General features: G+C 36.2%; 1 protein-coding gene across 4 annotated transcripts in view; it reads right to left on the bottom strand.

Annotated features, from left to right (window-relative positions):
* The window catches only part of LOC119069630 (eye-specific diacylglycerol kinase), a 194842-nt gene that overhangs the window by 63179 nt on the left and 105847 nt on the right, over positions 1 to 25816 (bottom strand). For 3 of the 4 annotated variants that reach the window (XM_037173729.1, XM_037173732.1, XM_037173730.1), the window contains exons 3-4: positions 25484 to 25730; positions 16942 to 17909 (exon numbers count right to left, since the gene is read on the bottom strand). In XM_037173729.1, coding sequence (XP_037029624.1) covers positions 16942 to 17909; positions 25484 to 25573 — 1058 coding nt within the window. In that variant the 5' untranslated portion in view covers positions 25574 to 25730. The remainder of the gene's footprint in view (positions 1 to 16941; positions 17910 to 25483; positions 25731 to 25816) is intronic. The other variant, XM_037173731.1, reaches the window with a different exon arrangement.

Below are 25816 nucleotides of genomic sequence, written 5' to 3'. Positions count from 1 at the left end.
AGACCGTGTAGAGTGGAAGTTGTTTCAAAAAATATAGAATGCTGACAATATCAGCCTGATATTAGTAATTTTGGGACTGAATGCTCTAAAAATGTGGCAAAATTGCAGTTGATAGTACAAACCCCGATTGGGGCAAAAGTGGGTGGGATCGATAAGGGGAGGTTCACTGATGACAAAACAACAAGTTTTGGGGCGCGGAAGCTAGTCTCCGAGACACCAGGGCCCTCCAAAGTTTTTATATTTGTTCAAACTTTCACGCTTTTTTTGACAAAGGTAATAGAGACAGGTCACCTGATGACAAAGCAACAAGAATTGGGACGCGAAAGCCCCTCCCCGATGCGCCAGAGCCCTTCAAAGTTTTCAAATTTTATAAAATTTTCGTTTTTTTTTTGATGAAATTAATAGAGACAGGTCCACTGACGACAAAACAACAAGAATCGGGACGAATTCCGCGGACCAGGACTCACAAAAGTAAAGTTAATTGTATGTGTAGGTGCTATGTAGTCGTCGGCACTTCGTACAAGGAACATGAAGTTATGTTGAAGCGAGCAGTCTAGTCGTCGACATTTCGTACAAGGAAGACGAAGTTATGTTGAAGCGCGCAGTGTAGTCGTCGACATTTCGTACAAGGAAAATGAAGTTATGTTAAAGCGCGCAGTGTAGTCGTCGGCATTTCGTACAAGGAACATGAAGTTGTGCTGTTGTGTGAGGGGTCATCTAGTATTGATTTCGTCTAAAAAGCGCGAAAAATTTAAAAAATATGAAAACTTTGGAGGGCTCTGGCGCTTCGAGAGGGCTTTCTGCGTCCCACTTCTTGTTGCTTTGCCATCAGGGGACCTGTCTCTATTAATTTCGTCAAAAAAAAAAACGCGAAAACTTAAAAAAAATATGGAAACTTTGGAGTGCCCTGGCGTCTCGGGGATTGGCTTCCGCGCCCCAATTCTTGTTGTTTTCTCATCAGGGTATCTCCCCCTATCGATCCCACCTATTTTTACCCCAATCGGGGTTTGTACTATAAACTGCAACGAACGAACACATTTTCGCGTAATATGTTTGTGATGCAAAATTTTCCAAAATATTTTCGCTACTCTATGTTTACAAAATATAGTTAAAGAAAACTTGCGATCCGTAATATTTCCAATAACAGCAACGTTAATTGGTTTTGTCTCGACGTTCTTCGTGAGTGAAACGAAAAACTTTCATGAATTGCTTAATGTGCGTGTAGTGTAATTCATTTTTAGTATATTATATAGCATGTCCAAAGGGCAAATGAGGAAAACCAACCATCCTTTTCATAAAAATAATATTCATCCAACTGATATGCCACACAGCCACATCTTTACATCTTCATATATAATTTTTCATGTGCGTTGTAGTTGATCTCGTGAATGGATTTTCTTTTTTTGCAGGTATATATACAATAACAGTTTGCCAGTAGGACGATAAATGAGATTTGTGGTTAACAGTTCAGAGAATTGCTGAAGATGCGTTTTCCGAGATAAATGCTTTCACATTAACCCCAATATTCCAGTTCGTGTATCGCTCCAAAGTATACCAAAATACCATTAACGGTATAAAATGTTCAAATTTTTTTTTTTTACTCTCGTCTCTGAAATGCTTTCCTTTAACAGCTTCTTCTTTCGGTAAAATTGATTTCGTCTATCGCGGTTTTATTCCAGAAAATGATATTATCGATAAATGATTTTACACACGAAAATGTTTCTATTAAGATATAAAAAAGTTTTTTTTTTGTGTGTTAAGTAACAGCGAGACGTGCTACATAACATTGCTACATCTTGTAAGCTCAAGTGAAATTACTGGGGTTTTTTTATGTTCAACGAAAAATGATCCCAGCAAATTTGTTAAGAAGAAAATGCAAAAAATTTTTGTTTAACTTTCGTCAGGCTTCAACGTAAAAATTCGACGAAAAAAACAACTGAATTCTCGAAATGAAACTTTCGAAGAATCAATACAAAACTTGGGTAGAATTTTAAGTATTTATATGGTAAACGTTTGGCCTTTCCATTTTTTTAAAAGGGAACATTATCGAACCGAAGTTGTCCCATCGATTTACATCATAGATTGGTTGAGAAAGGTTTATTCATCAGTTCAGTCAGAGAGAAAATAAAATTCTTTTTTTTTAATATAAAGCTCCGCACTGAACTGCAAACTCAAATACGGCTGCAGGTGCCGGTAAAAACTCTAAATTCAATCAGATCTTCAAATTATATGTGTTCCGATCGACAATACGCTTTTTCGGTAACATCGTCACGCTTACAACTATATTATCCAATTCGGATTTGTCGGTGAACATGCAAAAAGCAAAGAGACAGTTTTATGATTTTTATGGTTCTCGTGTGCACATTGTATATAGACACTTTTCACTTTCAGACGTAGCAGAAGAGGTTTTTATTTTGTTGTTTAGACAAGAAGGATTCAAAAGGAACATGTGGATGTGTTCCGTGCTTGAAAAAATAATTCTCACCGTTGGTTTAAACAACGTTGGATAAAGTGAATTTTCGTGTGGTACACGTATGGTGAATGTTACGCTCCGAATGAAATAGAGTACGTAAACATGGACTTAAGTTAAATACAAAGCATGCCTGTTAAAAGAGCATTCTGTAAACAAATTGTTCATATATTTACTGTTGGCAAAATCATCAAAACCATCAAAGACTCGTTCATTAGGAAATTCTTTGTGTTCATTCCATCAAGTGCACAGCGCCCATCAAGGTTTTGACTTTCGAAAATAACCCGCTCCTGCCTGTTAACTTTAATATGTTGAATTTTTACAGACGATTGCGGAACGTCAATCGACAAGCGAAGTAAAATACGGACGTAGCCGTGTGAAATTCAGTTTTCTAGACAAGTTTTCCGATTTTCCGGCACAAAATTTGTGAAACATTTTTAAGTCGGAATTTATTTCAGTCTCGTTGATATTGTTAGCAATATTGGTTTGGTTCGAAATGTAGCTAAATTGAAATTGACTTTCGTAAAATTTTAATCAAATTTTCTGCTCTTCAATTATACCCACGGAAGATCGGTTGTCACCGAATCAATTTTATTTATTATCGTAGTGATTAAAGATCGGCGCAAATTACAATTTTGATTTAAATGCAAAATAATCTGAAAGGTCGTCAAGAAATTCCAGCAATTCCAGAAAGAATCATACAAATGGAAATATGACCAACAGAACTAGATGAAGGCCAAAGCTGGCAAAAGCTTTAGAATTATGGAAATTATGTAAATTTGAATTGTTTTTATCACATTTACAGTGTTTACTCTGGGTAAGTGTGCTTACACACAGCGACACAGCGACGTACGTATCAAACTTCCTTTGTTAGAAATGTCAAATTTGACACTAGAACAAAAGAAACTTGATATGTATGTCGCTGTATGAAGGCCCGGTAAGAAGCTCAATGCCTCGACTAACCGGCGCAAGCTTGATTGCATAAACACAATTAAAATGCTCGCTTTGTAAGTCTATTCTGGTTTCCAACCATGACCAAAGAATCGATTATTTTGAATTAATTTTTCTTCGGTAAAACTTACTTTGTTTTGGTTTAATTCGAGTACAAAACGAGTTGATTTTAATCGTACACAAAATAGGAAACTATCTAAAAATAAATAGCATTCACTAAGACACTGAAGGCTCTGATCAGTCCGGACACACACATATTTTTCGTTTTTTTAATAGTATTTTTCTCAGAGTTTTAGACTTTTATTTTTTTTTACATCGACATTAAATTAAGGTGTCTTTAGAAAACACAATTTTAGATTTAGCAGAGTTTTAAAAGTCATCGATCCCAGTTAAATAAGTGCTTCCCAGTTTATGAAATTTTGGCGCAAAATTTGAATTCGCTAAAACATATTCAAATTCTGCTGCAAAATTTCATAGACTGTCAAATGTGTTTTTTTTTGTAGAATGAACCAATTGTAAGCTCATGCAACATAACTACCATTTTCCCGTTAAAGTTCATTTTGAGTATTCCCTCACATTACCCAGCCACTTTTCATTCGCATCATATATCACCTGTCTACTGCCAATGTTCTAATGTGCTAAACCAACTTTCAATCCACTTTCCAAATAATATTTCGATTTATTCAATAAAAATCAGTTCAGACATTTAAAACCGAACCCAAATCAAAACATTTCTTTGTTGTGACAAACGCAGTCAATCACAATTTTCATTTCATCTTTTTTCGAATAAAATGTACGACTTATTTCACTGAAAAATATGGTAAATGTACGGGGAAAATTATTATACAAAATGTTCCGCAGACCACACACACACACACACACACGTGTGTCAATAATATAGAATGACACAGATCTCAAAGCTATACGTCCTACGTTCACAATTATTAAAGATTCGATTTTGTATTCTAGATATTGGAAAACTCAAGCTCGGTGCATGACGGTCATTGTGGAAAGTAAGACTCTCTGCGATTATGTATTTGTAACATTTTAAATTGGTTCGATAATTTAAATTATCAGAGGAATTTCCGGTCTGGTTGCTTCTCTAACTGTCAGTTTTATTCCTCGAATATGTAAATTGTTGTAAACACTACCACGACGACTAATCAAACTAAAACAAAATATTATGCCACCCGTTGCAACCATGGATAAAATTCTTAAAAATTTAAATTATTATACTCTCAGGTGTTATTACCACCCGGGGACATACAACAATTGTAAACTGAAACCTTAGTAGACATCCTGAGATTAATTCGCTTTATGAAATTGGTAATTATTAGTGCAGCTAAGAAACATATGATTTGAAAATTCAATAATAAAAGTGAATTTTTAGTCGAACAAAATGCTCAATGTACTATACATGGGTTGGAACAGTATCCTACACTCAATTGGAATGATTTATTAAAATTGTGTTGTGTCAGTCCCGTAATTTACGTCGTAAAGTGAACCTGATAGCACAGTAAATTCGGTTATGTCGGAAAAGCTTCGTTACTTCAAACATGTAAAATGTCTGCGTCTACTTCCAACGAATGCAAATTCAATTTTCCGCTACTGAAACGACGAGAGTACATTGAAACAGTCTACACAGTGAGACAGTGTAGAGTGGGTAATTAGACATATTGAAGAGGACAAAAAAAGAGAGTTGCGATTCCTTGGGAAGTGTTTACAATTCCTAGCGAGAATGCAGTATTTAATTGAAGTATTATGTTACCTCTGCTTCCATTACAATTAAAGTCATTACAGCCAGTAAAAAACCGATGCCCCAACAGTATAAAATTATTGTCGAAGTCAATCTTTAACAAATTTTAATAATTTTTTTTTTGACAATCACTTATAATTGCAAGTAGATTGAAAAATCAACTTCAAATCCATTATTCCAGCGAAATTTATTATATTCGTTAGCTGTCAGCACACCCAATGATGTTAGAAATATCTGGACTGGCAGCATAGAATATGAATTCGTGAAAGGAAATCGAAATGTAAAGTGTATAGAGGGATGTATTAAAAAACAAGGACATTCTGCTGAGCCTATACACAGCGACATAACCAAAAATATTTGCCACAGCAACACCAAATGCCAAATTCTTTTGCTATAACAATCCTTAATTTCATTCATAAAATTTTATGATTAATCTACTTGTCAATTTTGCACGAATGAAAAATTTAAAATCTCGCGTCGCAATGCACTGTGCCTTTACGACGGGTTTCCAGTGATGAGATTTAAAAAAAAAGGCATCAGAACAGTCGGAGCGTTTGCTGCGACTTAGCCCCGTACAACCCGTAATCCTATTTCGTCCGCAACCATAATACGTCCGTAGCCCTAATAAGCCCGGAACCCTAATAAGTCTACAACCCTCTAATGCGTCTGTTACCAAAATGCAAGTCAAGTTGGGCATGGTCAAATTTACTGAAAGTGTTCATTTTTAAAATTGCGCATATCGCAATTACGAAAGCCCGTACGAAGTACCATTCAAATAAAACCAACAATTTACGACATTATTTTAGAAACCCAAAATCTTTTGCCAACTTTCCATTGGGTATTCAATTACCTCTCAAATGAAACAAAAACTAGCAAAATCGGTTGAGATTTACTCGATTTATGTGCAAAGAGCACTTAGGGCCGAGTAGCGGCCTTAGTGCAAGGGCCCAAATTTGAAACTTTTTTTTCCATCATTCTATTCGGCATTCAATTATCTCTCAAATGAAACAAAAACTAGCAAAATCGGATGAGATTTACTCGATTTATGTGCAAAAAACACTTAGGGCCGAGTAGCGGCCTTAGTCCAAGGGCCCAAATTTGAAACTTTTTTCGTCACGTTCTTTTCGGTATTCAATTACCTTCCATAAAAAACTAAATCTAGCAAAATCGGATGAGATTTACTCAATTTTTGTGCAAAAAACACTTAGGGCCGAGTAACGACCTTTGAGCCCTCCCAACAAGCCCACGTTGCGTCTTACCCAAAAACAATGTTCAGCAACTTTGTTCTACTCGTCAATACCTTTCATTTGATATATCACAAGCAGCTATTGCGTGCGTATTTCGGTAGATATCGTCGAAAGACTGAAAAACACCTATAGGGCCCTAGCTCTGGAGGGGCCGACCCTACCATGCCCATTTTCGAACTTGACCTTACTTTTGTCGATACCAATCGGGGAAAAAAAGAATTTTGAAAAAAGGTTGTGATTTACTCAAGCTAGAGGGGTCACGGATGGACGGACGGACGGACGGAAGGACATTTTGTTTATTGCGGATTCGTCATCTATGAACATAACCAAATGCTTTGCCCTTACTGTCTGCTTCCAATTCGACGTGTTACAAACGGCATATTAATCTTATAAGCCCCCAGTACTTCGTACGGGGCTAAAAAGTTATTACAAAAGCTTACAGCCAACCTGAACTTACACTACAACTCAATGTATACTACACCGATAGTGTTTATATCGAATTCTTGCTCTGCTGAATTGCTGAATTCAATTTTGCCGATAAGAAACTGACAGCTTATCTGATTTTATCCTACATTCTACGTAAAATCGTACGAAATATGCAGCATTTAGACACATTTTGCCTTACGCATTTGGTAACCAGACTAGGAATGATTTGTCGATGGATACGTAAATCCATCAGTCTAAAGTATGGTTTCCACTCAACAAAACGTACTCCGTGTCAGAGCGAGCTGTCAAGTAAACAACGCAAAAATTCACGCCGTAAGTGTGCCTAAAATTTGAATTTTAAGTGAACGATTCGATGAAAAAGTGAACCGAAAAATACATTTCAACGCTTCATTGTATGAAAATGACGCTACGTTAGAAAGACCTGCGCACTTTCCATTTTGAATTTCAACCGCACTTACGGCGTGAATTAAAAAAAAATATTTGTCTATCACACGGAGTACTCTTTTGGTAAGTGGAAATCGAGCCTAAATCGTACTATATGCGATTGGTCACAACACAATTTCAACTGGCAGAAAGCATTTTTGATGTTTAATCTTAAATGCTTTTTATAACAACACGTTTTCGATATTTTACAGCAATCGAATATCTACGTACGTAATACGCTCGGTAATACGTACGTATATATTATATGGAAGAACTGTGTATTTATGTGCGTTCTCGTTGGGAAAAGAAGACGCCGAGTTATTCTTTTATTCCGATTTGGTATCGGATATACTTAGATATTATGGTCTGGGCCATATCTTCCTATCATACTAATCCCTAATCTTTTAAACAATTTATATCACAAGTTTTCCTTTACGTTTTGAGCTTTATTGTTTCTTTCATCTTTATACGATTTTATTTTATCATAAAAATGTTTTTTTTTTCACTCAACTCAATCGATATAAGCTAGTGCTGAATATTTTCACAATTTTCTTTTGAACACATCTTCTATGTTTATGTTATATCCACGTCAAACACTTTGAGTGTGTCTCCACTCTCTCTCATCTTTTTCCGACCGTTGTGTGGGAAAACAGAAAATATGCAAATATTACGAATCCTTTGAATGGAGATATAACATTATCTTGGAGTTCGAATATTTTTCTAACCAATTTACTTTGTGTTACAAAACATTTTCTCAACTTTGTCGCACATAAACTTTTAGTCTAGCCAATAAATTTCAATTAGAATTGACTATTAGAATATGATTTCGGTTTTGTTTTCGTTTCTCGTGCGGACTGTGGACTCGTTTTAAAGTATGAGAGTTGAGAGATGCATATCACAGCAGAGAAATAATAATAAGTTGTGTATAGCACGTCGCACCTATTGAGTTACACAAGCGACAAGTGAAATTTAATTAGTTAATTAATAATGTAGAATTAATGAAGTTGTGGTTGGTTGCTCTGGTGCAGGGCCGCATCGTGGAAACAGGACCCACTGAAATCAAGTTAAATGACAGCACAAAAAACGCGTTTTTTTTTCAACAGAAGGGCTCAGAAGTGGAAGAAAAGTTCGTTTAAAATCTCCCTAGGTAAAATTCGACTTTTGGATTATTTGGCGCCTCTAAGTCAGAGGTGGTAAGCCATTTCTGCGCCTTCGTCGAATTCCCACCCACAGGAAAATCCTCACGTTAGTCCCTGCCATTGTTAAAATTTCTTTCACTATCTATGTATGTTATCCATAGAAACATGAATTAATGAAGAAGGGGAATGACTAATGACGTCACCGAATAATGGTAGACGATAGGATTAATTAGAAACCGTCAGATGCAAAAATAAACAGAAAAACGAAAAGAAAACATAGCTAACGCCGACCCGTACGAAACACCTATTCGTATCAAAAGCCTTTACTGTGAAACTCTTCATTTCTTTTACTTCATTCTCTACTGAAAAGCTATTCTCCCTTTAAAATCACTTACATTATCTTTCTTTGCCTTGTTAGCCGGAGGCAATATAGACAGCCCCGTACGAAGTCAACTTTCATAAATTCCTATTTAAACAGCTATATACCGCTATATTTACCTATATTTTCCTATAAATAAACATTTCACAGATGAATATGCTATTATATAGCTCTATATGCCTGTATATAGCTCAATATATGTGAATATAGATATATATAGATGTCCATATATGGAATGCCTGAAACACCCCACACACATAACAAATTATTTCCATGTTAACAGAAACACTCTAAGTACCATTTTCCCCAATATATATCACTTTTATTAAAATCCAATATGGCCACCGGCAGCCATTTTGTTAGGAGACCGGAAATTTTACCGACGCTTTACATTCGTTAATACCTTTCAAACAAAAAAAAAATCATGAAATTCGGTCAAAATTTACTCGAGATATTGACAAAATACTCCACGTTCACTGTACGGCCGAGTAGCCAGATAAGAGCTCACTCCAAGAGACCTAGCTCACGCTCCGGAGAACATAATTTCAAAATTTTTCCCTGATTGGTACGGTCAATACCTATCTAATAAAGCTAAAACAGACGAAATATGTTGAAATGTGGCCGACCTACAAGCAAAAACTGCTTGCCGCCCTGTGCCTGTTTCACACCAAGGGGTCTAACTCACGAGTCGGTCATCCGATTTCCATAAACTTTTTTTTTGTCGATCGGTATTGTAAATACCTTTTATTTGACGTATCAGTTACAAGTGTAACGTTTGAATGTCCGGAGATATCTTCGAAAAACCGTAAAGCACTTATTGGGCCACAGCTCGGGAAGGGTCGATCCAAAATCACTCATCTTCGAACTTAGCCTGTCTTTTGACATTTCCAAACGGGAAAAAAAAGAATTTTCAAAATCGGATGCGTTTTACTCAAGTTATCGTGCAGACGGACAGACGGACAGACGGACATTTTTTTTCACTGATTTGGCATCTCTAGACAACCACAATAGGTTTCCCCTTACTCAGGGAGTCCAATTCGACGTGTTACGGACGTATGCGTAAACGCATAAGACCCCAGTACTTCGTACGGGTCTAAAAATTGTTGTATTTCAGTGCATAAGCTACCTTTTTGGAAAACCATCCATTGCATCGTGTCTCTCACTTATATGATGAGATCGTCTTGAATTTTATTATTTCGCATACGGGTCTGCTCTTCACATTTTACAAGTTTCTATCTGAGCAGCATATGCTTGCCAAGACGACAAATATGTATGTTCGCTCTTATACATGGAGTAATGAATGGCAAATCTCTTATGATGTTGTTAAAGGCTATAAAGGCTGAGTGCATAAATTTTGTGGGAAAATAATTAGATTTGGGTGTTGGGAAGCAAGTTCTATGGAATTCATACGCTTTTTTTATCGACCGTTCCTCACTCAAGCTTAAAAAGTTAAAAATCGCTTCCCATGCTATATATCGTTTGGAAATGGGTTATTGAACATAGCAGCTACAACGAACATTAACATAGGGCACGAACATTTCGCTTCGATTTTTCTCAAGCAAATCACCTACCGCTACCGAGAGGCCATTAACCTAAAAGTGTGGCAGTGAGTTGCATGCAGAAAAAAGAGTTGCTTTCCTCCCTATCACATGCAAACTGAATCGAATGTTTGAAATAGTGTAGAGTCTAGAACTGGACCTATCCGTAAACGCATAACAGAAACCGTACTCATACAATTAAGAAACGGAAACTCCTGACACAAGTCCAATAATAAAGCGACCCACATCATCAAATGATCATCCATTTTATTCTTGTCATCTGCAAACTAGCAATATACCGGACGTGTGAGATAAATGACATTGAGTTCATTCATCAAATATAACATCCAGAGTTTGTTTATGTACCGCTCCTGTTTCGCTTTATAGTGGAATTGAACTTTACGTTTAGTTTACATGCGTCAGTAATTGAGTGCGAATGAACTGCGTAGAATAAGATTCGGACAAAATTCCTATGCGTAGGTTTCTGAAGATGTTCGGTTCATTCTTTCGGTATCCCCTATATTTGTCGTGGTTAATTGAACAAAAGGATAAAATGTTCGTCTCTTTATCAATCACAAAGTCAATTATTTCTTCCAGCATTTTTGTGCTAGGTATCGTTACACCAAGTTTCCTATCTATACTACGCAAATTCATTTCGAGTAAATAAACACTTTCTTACTTAATGATAAATGAGACGCAATTTGCAGACGAACATAGACAACGAAAATAAAAGTAATTTATGATTCGGACACTCACTTTAGTGCGGGGAATTTATTCGGCGGATATTATTCAAAGAGGCATGATGCTATTTCCATTTAACTAATGAAAATTTATCAGCGTCAAATTAAAACTTTTTTATTTTTTTTTTGTGTGTCGCCTTATTCAAAACGAAAAAGGATCTAATCCCGAATCGGATTAGTTTCTCGTTTCGTCTTTCTTATTTTTTTTTCTTTTCAATTAATTTGTCATTTTTCTAGGAAAATAGACGCAAAAAGACCTTGTGACTGAAGTGGAAATCGAAAACAAATAAAACTGTCGCCGAATTCGCTTTTGTTCCCTTTATCGCTGTAATTTAAACAAACACTACTAGCGTTTAATAGTCATCTCTATACATTTAAATTGCTATACCCAACCCTTTTTGAAATCGAATACGATTGAAGGCATATCCATCGATGAGAGTTCAACAGTTCAAAAGAATTTTGCATATCAGTCGATTCCATTGTTTTTCTCCTAATATTGGCGTTTTCAGTGATGCGGGAAAATGATCACTTTTCAAATGAAAATTGAATTTAAAAAAAACAAATCGCCGGCGTAAATGGGGAAATACATTTTTCGGTCTGAAAAAAGAACGGTATAAAAGTGCAACTGCTTGCCTAAGTTCATGCCCGATGCCTAAAACGAATATGACTGTGATATGAGGGGTTATCAAGAAACTGTCGAAGCATTAACCGTTTAATGTTTGATAACAATCTTTTACTTCATTTGTTTAAAGATTTATTTTACTGTATCAGGTACACTAACCAGATGTCATCTCTTTCTTTTTGTCATCGTCGTCGAAAAAAAAAATCTAGCCGTTTCTGATAGGCACCCCATGGGAGTAACAAGAGGTAAGAAACTAAACAATTTCTCACCGGAACTGTCATCAGAAAAAGCGTCAACAAAACGCCATCTTCTCACCGTATTTGAAAGGAGAAAATTCCTAATGTTAAAAAATCGGATTGTTTCAGTTTTTAGTTGAATATACCTACAACAAGCGAACGTATTTGCTCAATGTGATGTTTTATAGCAAAAGCAATGTTCGAAAAAATGAAGTAAATAGGGATTCTTTTGAAAAACAGCCTACCGAAATCGGACGCAATTTCCAATGGACTTTTTTCTATGTGCCTGAAAGGACTTCGACCCTAGAACCCAAAACCACTTTCAAAAAAATTCTTCGATGCTTTTGTGACTGGTGAAAGGTGATCAAAAACCGAAAACTTGCACTTTTCTTACCAAAATTTCTCCGGGTACACGAGCCGTACATGGTCGTGTGGGGTGTCATTAGAAAGGTAATCACATGTACTATTGAGCCGAATAGAGACTCGTTGGTTTTAAAATTAATTAACACTGAAATATGTGCAGTTGAAGTTTTTAACCGAAAACTTGCACTTTTCTTACCAATATTTCTCCAGTTACACGAGCCGTACATGGTGGTGTGGGGTATCATTTGAAAGGTAATTTTATGTGCTTTTGGGCCAAATAGGGTCTTATGGGGTTTGGATGCATATGCGATGAAATATGAGAAGTTTAAATGTTTAAGTGCCCATATTTCATCGCATATGTGCAAATTTTCGGCTTTCGATCACCTTTCACCAGCCATAAAAGCTTCGAAGTTTTTTTTTGAGAGTGGTTTTGGCTTCTAGGGTCGAAGTCCTTTCTAGGTACCTATAATAAGTTCTACTAGAAAACACGCCCGATTTCGGTAGGCTGTTTTTCAAAAGAATCCCTCAAAATATTTGAAATTAATGTCTTGAAAATGCTTAGATCAAATGACGTAGTAGATCCGACAGCAAGACTGCTATTATGGCATGAGCGAGTGCTCTTTAAAACGTTACAAAGCCTTCATTGTGCATCGTAAAAATATTTTACAGAAAAAACATTAGCAGTCGTTGGAAGAACCTAGCATGAAAATTTCAGAAAACCTTTAGTGATGGTCTATGTTCGTGCTAGTATGTTAAAATAAGAATCATCGACAGCCTAAGAATTGAACACAAATCAAATGCTTATTGAATTAACTCTTACTGTAGACTCAAAGTCTTTCGCTCTAAATGCAATTAAACCTCAGATTTCCCTCCGGCTGTGACTTACTGACTTTCCGTAAATAGCCGCAATTTTCTCAACCGAAAACATTTTTCTCTGCAAGCATAAATAGACTGTCAGTCTTATGAAAAATATTTTTCCGTAAGCATTATCCATTCGGATAGACAATGTAAGCAATTTCCATTGCATCATAATTTATTTAAGTTGAAGTAATGAGAGGAAAATGCTGAATGAAAGCTTTCCCGATGTTTGCTAATTTATCTTAAATACTCAACTTTCGCAAACATATCCAAAGAGATTAAACCAACAACCCACAGAAAATTGCTCGGCGGAATATATAAAAAAAACAACCCCCATAACAATCATAAAAAGAACCACACGCCGATACCATTAAAAAGACATTTTTTTCACCAGTTAAGATTACCCCTACACAACTTGCCAATTCGTTGGTAATCAGTCATTTATTTAAAAAAAAATGGTAAAGAAAAAGTGTTGGTTGTGATGTCGCCACACGATTTGTGTGTGTATGCAAATCATGTTCGAGTGCTTGCAATATTAAAAAATATTTTTGAATAGGAAAATTCTTGGACAATTTGTCGCAGTAACTTTTACAATAAAATTAAATTCAAATTTTAATTCGGGAAATGGGTGACGCACAGACCTTATTTATTGGCTTAATTCCATTTTTCCCTATGTTTCATTTCGTTTTGGTTTTATTCAACCATTTCTCATCCAATTAGTTTCCATTATATTTATAACATAAAATGAGTATAAAATAGTCTAGGCAGTTGTATCTGGCCGAGATGGTTCGCATGGATTTTCCCTTTTATTTGTTGTTGTTACATGTTGTTGAGATGTGAAAGATGTACGTGGTGTTTGCTTAAAATCTTAAGGGGGAATTCCGATGTGAAAACAATTTCTCCTCGGCGTTCGACGTCATTGCTCAGGCAGTTCGACGTGCAGAGAAAAAGTCGAAGTAAGTATTCGCAACCACCTGCGAACACCCAACCTTACGCAGAATAGAATCTCTATAATAGTTTGGGTTTACCCCGCTATTGCAAATCGTATTTTACAGAATGAATCGGCGAATGTCTGAGATCAACAAAAAAGGAACGAAAGAACAAAAACAAGCGGAATAACATTAGTGCTTTGACTATAATTGACGTTGACAAATAAATATACTAAAAAACTCTACGAAGAAGTGGCCGTTTGCATGACTTATTAAAAAATACACGCAAAAACGATTGTACATAAAATTCATATGTTGTGTGTCACATCATTATAGGTTAATGAAATAATTATATCCGAAGAAGAAAAAAACCCCGAGAAATGAATGCCGTATACACCCTGCTATATTTTCTACGTAAATAGAATTAAGCACACGAAATTGGTATAACTTATTAATGCACCATACCTTCGTCATATACCGTACCTAATTCGTGCGGTGGCTTTATTATAATATTGATATTTCTTTCAAAAGGGGAAAAAAAATGTTGACAATTTTTTAGATTATCTCTCGTTAGCAAACATAAAATGAGCTGAGATTTCCTGATGGATTTTTTCCCTTCTGGGAACCTACACGAGACATAGGATAATTTTCAGAATTGTAAATACCTTTCGATGAACATACAATTATTAACAATCCGTACAGCGTCTGGTGGATTCGTAATACCGTTTGTAGTAATCACAGACTTACAGTGGTTAGTTGTTAGAATCTGCTCTCGAAACAGATAAAATCTGAGATGGCACATTCCACGAAGTTACACTTTGCGGTATCCTCAGATTTGGAATATTATTTTCAAAGAACTTTTTTTGGCAAAATTTTGCTTTTAAATTTGTAAATTTGAGTTCATACAACGCACTTCAAGCAAAAGTGGTACTCTAAATAGGGTACTGAAACTTGACAGGGCTCCATACAAAATTTTACACTGTAAAGAGTGTTAGGATAAAATTTCATACAAAATAGTACTCTACTTGACAGCTGTCATTAATAGCACTTTTGCTTGAAGTGCGTTGGTTCATAGGTTGGTGAATAGTTATTTGTTCAACGAGGGAAGAAAGCTGGAAATTGCATTTTGAGGGTGTTTTTTACCGAGATAAATGTTCTTCACAACAAAGGCTTCCAAAGTCTCAGCTGAGGAAAGAAAATTACTCTTTTCTCGCCTGCGTTGTGAAATAATAAATGAAAAGGAATGCCAAATTTTGACAGTAAATGTATGAGACAAATGTCAAAAAAAACAAGTGTAAACTCATACTTTATTGACGTTTTGTCTGATGACATAACCAGAATCCCAGTTGAATCAACTTTGCGTAAGATTAATAAGATTTCAATGAATTTCTTTGGAAATTCAAAGGAGAAATGCCAGTTGTGTCCAGAGCATCCTTCCGAATTCAAATGCTTTAAGTGAGGTTTATTATTTAAAAACTTAAAAATTTGTAATGGTCAGAACTGAATAAAAATCACATTAGCACCTTACGTGCATCAAGGAAAAAAAGATAAGATTTCATTTACGAAATGTCAGAAAAATGCCATGGCATGTGATCCCAGTAAATATAATTGCGTGATATCGCAATTTATGCCCAATAAACCGTATATGTTACTCGGAACGGAAAGGGTGTGTTTTTGACCATGTTTAGCCACCTGGGTCAAAAACACACGTTTTTTTTTGTTCCTAGTGACATAATATTCAATTTCTCACTTGAATTTATCCTTTGTTTATGTTTTCAAGAAAATGTTGTCGTTTCGTGGAGAAAAACGTATAATCACATTACTCACATGAAAAACGTTATCTCTTCACCTCAGGGGAAAATAGAAATTTCCAACTCGAGCTATTAACGGCTATCGTTTCGTTCTGATCGTAAACTACGCTCTTGGAATTTTCTTTTTTTTTTAAACAAATAAAAGGAAATTAATAACTTGTTCATACGTGGTGTAAACCTGATGGAAACTCTCGCCCTGTATCCCACAAAAATATAAATTGACTCACAAAAAATAGTTATTTGAATTTGAATGTAAGTTCCATAAACTTTCGATCAGGTCGCTGATATTACCTTTTGGTTGGATAATATCACGAACAAAACAGCGGCAATATTAAAATGATTTGACTACATTCAGGATATCTAATTGTCTAGTTAATTAAAAAAAAAAAACGAACACTAATAAGAAGCCTACGCTAGGCCCTCGGTTGATGTTTTTTTTTTCACATAGTCGAAGCTCATAATACGATTGATGAAGCAATTCAACTTTCCTTGTTGATTTCGTTGACATGAATAAATTGATTACAGCTTTCTATTATCTATTGATAATGTGTAAACGAGAATGTACCATACGTTAATTAATTGTGATAATTATGTTGGTATAACAATATGGTGATTGTTGACACAAAGCTCTAGCAAAAGTCAATTTAAACCACCAAAATGAGTTGTGAGAAACGATGTCGTGTAGACAATACATTACATGACATATTAACGATCATTAATTCATAATGACAACTAATCAACAACGAGAGTCAACCGAATGTGGTTCCATTTGAATTTCCACGCGCACGCCTAATTGCTACAATTCACATTTCGAAATTCTGCTCGAACTGACATCTAAAGTGCGTCGATAAGTGTTTCTGTATCGAAAATGAAGCTATTTTAACACAACCTCGCGAGGCTTTGTTAGTCAGCATTTCACATTTTCACATTGTCAGTTAAAAATATTTAAATTTTGCGCCCCACTTGCAGTTTGCAGTGCACAAATATGGTGAATATTGTAAAAAGAAAATTTTAGTTTTAAAATCAACCTACCGCCTATTCAAGTTGTATGCAGCTGCTGATGGTCCAGCCAATGCCAGCGCTTTGTATCTGGCCTGCTCATCGGTGGGTAAAACAATATCAACGGAACGAGATCGTGTCGCACAACTGTTCACCGGTACGGTCAATGTGAAACCACCATCGGGCGGCTGCAATTCTTCGGTTTTTCCGCTCGACGACAATTTCGAAAAGCACGAATCGACGGAGGCAGCACGGTCACGTTTCAGGTCCGGCACGGTTAAATAGATATCTTGAACGAAATCAGTGGATCCGTTATTGTCACCGTCCGTGCTCTTGTTCGGTTCGTCGTCTTCGGCAGCACTTTCGGAATTTTTCGTTACATTTTCCAATGAATTTCCAGTCGGTTCAACGAAAATCGCTTCTTGTCGCGAAATCGATCGACGACGTGCACGGCTCGGTGGTGGATCATCAAATAAGGCAAGTTCAATAGCTGGTGAGGTTGGATAACATGGTGTTATTGGTGGTGATCCGTTGATTGGCGGAAATTCGGGACGATCACCATTGGTGGGAGATAAAGTAAACGTTATGCCCGGTGACGGTGGAGGAAGTAAGAGATTTCCGAATTTTGGGCCCTCATCTGATTCGTCTTCGCTGGATGATATTTCACTGTAGCTTAAGGACTTTACTTCGATATGGTCGATAAAGAAACGTTGTTCGGCTCCCACCGCCTTTTCGTACTCGTCCATGTATTGGCAATGCACGCATGGTGGAGGAGTTTTCGAATTCGATGATCTTCTTCGTTGAAATCGTTTTGGTACTTCCAGAAATGGTGCGGCTGCTTCATCATGTCCGGCAGAATCAAAGCTACGTGATCTCTGGCCACCATGCTGTTGTGGTACGGTTAACAGATCCGGTTTTTCGTCATTCGATGAATGTTGACGAAGAAATTGAACCGTTCTCTGCGTGTCTAACTGAATTTCGTCGAAAGAAGCCGACCGAACCTGATGAAGTTAGGAGATGTGATGTAGAAATGAGTGAAAATCTATTTTTTTCGACAATAACACTGAACATGCCGTATGATGCAAAATTGAGTGGATGGCACGTCTAATTCATTCATTCAAGTGTGCTTCATCAACATTAAATTTTCTAAATAATTATGCAACAACAACATAAGTAAAATGCAAACGAAATTAAAAAAGGGTTTGCCGGTGCGGAAAATGTGCGAAGAGAGCCAGACGAGCAAAATCTTTCCAAGTATAAAATTGCATATCACATTGAGACGATCAGCTCCGAATGGCTCTCTTACTTTAAATAAACAAAATTTTTTCTAATTTTTTTAAATGTTCAACGAGCAATAAAATGCAGACTTTCATCTTTCATCGAGTTTCTACTTTTGCGTTTCCGACCGAATTATTACAGCGACATCTAACTTCGATCGAAGGCACACCGTCTAACTTTAAGCAACTGGCTACTATAGGTTTCTTCCATCGTACGGTAAAAACGAATTTTGACAGGCCGAAAACAACCGACCGTCATCCACAGAAGCAAACATAACCGCAACTGAAACAAATTTGTTAGAACTTCAAAGTGAGGTTGTGTTGGCTTCTCTGTGGATGACGATTGACATTTTGAACGGCCTTGGAAGAACCCCATAGTCAACGTCAGTGAAATTTAGGAACGAATTCGCTTCAGCTGTTATTCAGCGGGTACACTCACACAAATAAAAAGGATTATACGGAAAAAAATCATTACACCATACACCACGCACGGGTAAAACCAACTGAAGCAAATTCACACCTAAATTTCACTGGCGTGCACTGTATTTCTTAAGTTATTCGGACTCAATAACCGACAGTGTATAAATCACACAAACTTCTGTCTTCTTATGTCTATGCAAACTTCCTAATAATCTGGTTCTATTCGGTATTCAGCGTAAAGTTTAAAGGTTACTTTTGCTACAAAATCATATTCGTTGACAACCAGGGCCGGATTAGCATTTACAGCGCCCTGGGCAATGAGCCTTGCAGCGCCGCATGAAAAATTTATTAAAGAAATTGTTTCCCACATTGTCAACCAAATCAAATAAAATGTTTTCAACATTTCCTCAAGAATATTATTTTCTAAGTAATGTGTAGTTAGAAACGGCGAGCGAGGCGAGGTGGCAAGCTTATGATAACATATAACCATATATGAATGAGAGATATATGATATAACCAGAGTTTTCGTGATTAATTCGCAAAACTTTCCCACAAACAAAAATCAAGTAAAGTTATAAAAAGGTTTCGCTCGTATTTTTCGGGATTTTAAGTTTGAAGTTTGTAGAATGAATCCGAAACAATTTTTTCTTGAAATTCTTCTTGAAGAACAAATCAAATCAAAAAAAATTATTTAGCAAATAGCTATTTTCAAATACAAAGTTCCATAATCACAGACATTGAAAAATGAACACTACAATTCAAATTTACATCACAATTCTATAGTTTCATTCAGGTGTTCTTTCAATTTACACTCGAATGTCCTCTCATTATTCTCACTTTTCACTTCCCTTGGAAGATCGTTAGAACATGAACGCGTTGTGAGGAAAAACCAAGAAAAAAACGTGAATTTTTGACACAATATTTGTGATACTGTTACAGTTTCATTATATTGCGAGATTTACTCTACTTGGTAAGGCAACGCACTGCTCCTAGCATGAACACCACTTTGACAAACGTCGAATTTGGAGGCTTTTGTGATGAGAGCTACCGCTTAAGATTGATTGTATTGTGTGTTTGAACTCACACAACTAAAACAAGTCACCTATCTTCACGAAAGAAACGCAGTGCCTACTGTGACTTCATCAGCCTCAAAATATTTCTTATGTTCATGCTAGGAGCAGTGCGTTGGGTAAGGTCATGATTCGGAAAAAACGACTTGCGTTGAAGCAATTTCAAGGATCTAGGACTCGGGATCCCAAAAGTATTGAAGTTTAGGGCACTCTAGAATGATCCTTTGTCTTCACTCTGAAAGTGTTAGATCTTGAAATTTATGTAATTGGCCTTGGATTTCGACAAAAAAAATCGCGAATATATGCCATGAACAATTTTCAATGGGCGGAAACGGATTTGTTCTGCAGCTTTTCCAGCTGCTTTATTTGTTCCAAACTTCCGTTGTCCGGCGATCATGAGCAGGTTTCAGCTCATGAGGAATTTACAAAATTTTCGAAAATTCCTCATGAGCTAAAAGCTTTCCATCATCCGACTATCACCGGCGGCTGACGAAAATGAAGCAATGGAATGGTTATTGAAAATTATTTATAGTGTCTTCAGCCAGAAGCCTCAAAGTTCAACTTTTCTAAAGCAGGACCATCAAAAGAACGCTTTAAATAACCAAATACGAACAGCCTTGGGTTAGTCGATGTGCGTGTATTATTCAAAAATATCAAGTTAGATGTATATATGCATTTCTTGTAGCTCACATTTACCCCAAGAATGTAATGTACAGACGCAAGCGAAGCGAGCGCGAATTTTTTTTAATCGACGTTGATTTGTGCATGACTTATGTTGAACGTGAAATTGTCGAGAAAATTTAATTTCTAATCGCCCCTATTTTCCCAGCGCCCTGGGCCGGGCCCACTTTGCCCATGGGTTAATCCGGCTCTGTTGACAACAACAATTTTCACATTATCCGTTACAACCTTTTCCACTGCAACACCGCGTTAAATTTTACTTCCTTCCTTTTTTTTAGTTTCAACGACGTCATCCATATAAACTGTGTCACGGATATAACGAACAATTGTTTCGAACTTAGTCGAAATCATCAAGATCGCCCAAGGTATCGTTTTCTTTTCGTATTTATTGATAAAAAGAAATCGATCAAGACTGGTGTAAGTTTAAACAAGAAAACGATTATAGACAGAAAGAACTTATGTAAATTTGATGTAAATTTCGTTTGCGAAATATATGGAAGAATCGGAGAATGGAAAAGAGGATAAAAAACTATCAAATCGTAGCGCATCTTCATTGGTTTCTGTTTCACAAAACCATTCTTTTTTCCTTCGTTGAATCGACACATCGAACTACGGGTACCATATAGCGACATAAATTGTTATTCAGAATTCTTTGCTGAAATCACTATTTTAAAGCCATTGGGGTTTTACAAAATGGCTTTTTAATAGTTCACCGAAGTCTTTTAACAAAATCCATGTTCCATCGAATGTAAAATAGCAACGAAACTCCTCTCGGAAAACGTTAAAACAAATTAAAACCGAAAATACCATTCCCCGAAAGACTTTTATTTCTCGAATTGGAAAACACAGATTTTATCATGTGATTGCGGAAAGCGATAGCAAATTTATGGGTAGTTTGAGAGTGCGATGGCTTGTAATGAAAGAATCGACAAAAGTGCTAAATTTTATTTCATTTGGCGCTAAATCTTTTTCCTTGCACTTGAAATTTGTGTTCTGCAAAATGTGAAATATATCACTGCACTGTCACATTGATTTACGTTATTTGAGTCGTTGTAGTCTGACTGAATCTTGGTCATAAATTCAAATATTTTTCATTTGCGGGCATTCAGAAGTCAAAAAATGATTTTTCGTACAGAGCTGTTAGAATAGGTGACGTCTACCGAACCTAACCTAAAAATTCCTGAATTGACCTGAATTACACTCACTAAACCAGAAGCTTGTGCCGAATCAGCAACAGCTGAACTTCACCAGCTAATCAACAAACCTACTCTTTGTATAATATTACAATCAAAATACATTCTAAACAACGAGTTTACTACAGGCATACTTGTTATGTGCACACGTATGTATGTACTGTATGTAGCTTGCCTTTGAATTGTTTTCAATACAAAGGTATTGTCTTTGTCGACCAGCTGGAGATATTCAGCTGTTGCTGATTCGGCACAAGACTATGGTTTAGTGAGAGTAGTAATCAATATTAAAACTGTTCCGTGGAATTCTCAACCAATTTGATATTATGGTCAATCGAATTGCGGATTAGCATAATGAACTTCGATGATGTTTTAGGCAAGTTTCTATGAAAACCTTATAATCATCTAGCACCTGTCACCATGAAACCCACAGCGATTTCAAAATTATGCGCTGACGATGTGTACTCACGATCACGACGTCACGACGAGACGCGGTGATTTGTCGATGTTAAATTTATTTATTTCATCCACGTCGTGAGCTATGTTTAGAAAATATTTTGTTTAACTTGATCAAAGTAAAATGGAACTGACTTCACTAAAGAGTGCTCAATGTAATGCAGAAAATGTGTTTTTTTTTGTTTTGTTTAAAGAGCAGCGCTTTGTTTCGAATATTAAATGCGAACACATAAAAGAACGTAAGCCAATGTTTATTTTGATTCATTTATGCCTAATGCATTCGCCCTAAAAATAGTTTTTTTTATTGCTATTTACTTCTTCAACATACAGCACACAGTCGTGTGAAGGTTGTCTTTTGTATACGCAACGGGAACACACGTATGATTTATTATTGACATGAGGTAGAGTTAAAAGATAAAAAAGGTAGAAAAACGGAGATTGTGAATTAGAACACTTTGTTCACACATCAACCTTGGTCGTCCCTCAATGTGGGAACCATATCCTTTTTTTTTAACAATTGTCAATTGCGTTGACAATCTTTTGAACATCAAAACCGATTTGGTTTACATTCTTGAAAACTTTAATGTCTCAATTCAAATTTCGTTGATATAATTTTTGCACCGACGGACACTTAAAAGGGGAAAAATGGGACCGGGTCCAAAAAAAGGATCCAAGTCAGGAAACGAAAATAATCGAAATGTTCATGAACATTCATGCTTGCAAGGTTTTCAGAGTTAAGAGCGCTCACCCCTTGGCAAATTTTTAGCCTACATTTGTGTGCAAAAATATTCGTTTTTTGATGATTTCTCTGAGCCAAAATCTTGTTTTGAAAAAGTAAAACCATTAAAGCATGCAAAAATGCGTTACTTCTTACAGTTTGTTCATTTCATTTTTACAGAGAGATGCTAATATGACGACTGGGTCATTTCGACGGATAGAGGGAATATGTCGAATGATTCTGAAATTGGTTGAGCGAAAATATATTGAATTCTCTCTCAAAAACCCAACTGTCATTCGATATATTCCCTCTATCCGTCGAAACGACCCAGTCGTCATATTAGCAACTCTCTGCATTTTTACACAGTTTCTAAAGATTGTCGATATGTCAGAGTTTTTAATGTACCCAGTCAATTAAGTTCTTCCCAAATTGCGCAATATTTGAATTCGCGATAGAAATTTTAAATTTTGCGCCAAAAATTCATAATTTGAGAAGAACTTAATTCCCTTGACTGAAAGTCAGGGTCTTATGAAAGAAAATACCCTTAAATGTCCGTAACGCTAAGTTCACTTTGATATTTTGAAAATGTTCTACATTGGCAAAAAACGTTAAATACAGAAAACGTCCGTACACTTGTGGACTCGATAACTCAAGTAATTCTTTATCGATTTGCAAAATTTTGGTTTTAATCGACGGAGAATGAAAATCATGAGGTTGAGTTTGCAGATGGATAATGTTAGAACAACGAGATGGTAGAAATTCTACACAGACGCTTTTCCTTGTGGACTCGATAACTCGAGTAATTCTTTACCGATTTTCAAAATTTTGGTTTTAATCGACGGAGAATGAAAATCATGAGGTTAAGTTCGTAGATGGGCAATATTGGGGTAATGAGATGGGAGTAATTCTCAAGAGAATTTTTTACTTGTCACCGCGATAGCTTCCATAATTCTTATCCGATTTTCAAAGATTTTGTCTAAATCGACGAAGATTGAAACTCTTGAGGCTGAGTTTGCAGATGGATAATGTTCGAACAACGATATGGGAGAAATTCTACACAGACGGCTTTCTCTTGTTACCACGCGATAACTTGAGTAATCTTTACCCGATTTTCAATTTTTTTGTTTTAATTGACAGAGAATGATATTGAAGTAGTGAGTTTGGAGTTTAAACATAACTTGTTATACCACGACATTTTTGCGGATTTCCAGAAAAATTTCTTATCTGACGAGTTGTGAAATTCTGGATTTCTGGTCTAACAATCAAGAAGTACTTCCGAAAAGAGTTTTTGCTTGCTTGCTTGAGAAACCGATAGCTCGAGTAATTCTCAGAGGCTTCAAAAATCAATTTCGACCAGTAGCATAATTCATGTGGTTAAACTCGAACATTGGAATTTAATTGGACTAGTAATCTGGGATATACGACAATTTGTGCGTGAGATCCGTATTCTTAAAAGAATTTTTTTCGTTCCTAAAATGTTTGAACGAGTGTGAACTTTGCGGCCAGAGCGAAGCGAGGGCCGTAATTCACACGAGTTATATTTTTTCAAGAGGTAGGCAGGAAATACGCCAATTTTAGTAGACTAGGAGACTCATATTAGCTGTTAAACGTACCTCGCTGGACCTTCCACTCATAGCGCATGTTGTGTATGTTTTCTGTTATTTGACACTCATAGCGCTTTTTAGGAGACAATATAAAAGACTCGTAATAGAGTAAAATAGTAAAACATCGCTCGCTGGGCCAGCAACTCATAGCTCTTTTTGTTTCTTCAGGAAATTAAATAAATATAAGTAAAATGAAGCATGTGATGACTGCTGTTTTCTGAATAAAAGAGACATCACCTTTTCGTGTGACTTTAATTTTGTGATCTCAAAAACACCACCTCATTTAAAAATGGTTAGAAAACTAAGACTGGAATTATAGAAAAAAAAACAGTCAAGGGACCTGACCCACCCAAGAGGTGGGGCCTAGTTGACTGGGTACATTTAAAACTATGACATATCTAAAACTGTGTGAAAATGACATGAACAAACTGTAGGAAAAATTTGGTTTGTGAGTCAAAACGTGACCTACTGGTAGAAAACATTGCAAAACAAGGTTTCTCCAAGTGGGATAAGCTATCAATCACAAACCAATTTTTCCCTTAGAAGCAACACATTTTTGCTTGCTTTAATGGTTTTACTTTTTCAAAAAATGATTTTGATTCAGAGAAATCATCAAAAAACGAATATTTTTGCGCACAAATGTAGGCTAAACATTTGCCAAGGGGTGAGCGCTCTTAAGCATTTGCCGCATAATTCTGGTGGAATTTATTTTTCAAACAAGGTTGATGGCTATTACTCGCATATATATGTACTGGCGAGGCATCATGTTTACACAGGTCGGTATGGTTAATGTAAACAAATGTTAAACATAACAAAAATAAATTCAATATCAACATAAAGCTTTTATAGATCGGGTTGAATAGTTTAATTAGAATATCCAATACCACTCGCTCTATCTGCATTCCACATCACTCTCATATTAATAATTCGAAGCTCAAACATATTGCAGAATACGCAAACTTCTATGCTCATGCCAGAAAATTGCCATGCAAACTGATATCATGATTAAAGTACAAGAAAAACACAAAAAAAAATCTTTGCAGTAAAACGAACAACGAAGAAAAACCAAAAAAAACAACAACGAAAACAAAGTCCGAAAAAGAATTGTATTTCCAATCATAAAACGCCTAATTTGACGATCTATCATAATTTATCACACCTGTTTAGGTACCTCAAGGCTACTTTGAGTCTTCATTTCAGCGCCAGTAGGAGTGCGTGATCGTGTAAATGTTGTACGTAAACGATGCATTGCTTTGCTGAGATGGTTTTACGTGTGTCGGGTTACACAGCTGAAGTCCAAACGTCCCCAACAACGACGTCGCCACCCCAGCTAGACAAAAGCACCTCTAGGTCGTGCTTTACGTCCCATTTCAACCAACTGTTTGATGAGTGTTTCTCTTGCTTAGCTAAAATGAAAGAATTTTTTTTTTGTTTTGGCCACTGAAAATCGCAATAAAAATGTATCGCTTCACACCGGCACACAGAACCGTTT

This window comes from Bradysia coprophila (genome assembly GCF_014529535.1).
Source record: "Bradysia coprophila strain Holo2 chromosome X unlocalized genomic scaffold, BU_Bcop_v1 contig_38, whole genome shotgun sequence".
Classification (NCBI taxonomy): Eukaryota; Metazoa; Arthropoda; class Insecta; order Diptera; family Sciaridae; genus Bradysia; species Bradysia coprophila.
Note: the sequence above shows the minus strand (reverse complement) of the source record. Positions and strands in the feature narration are given on the sequence as shown.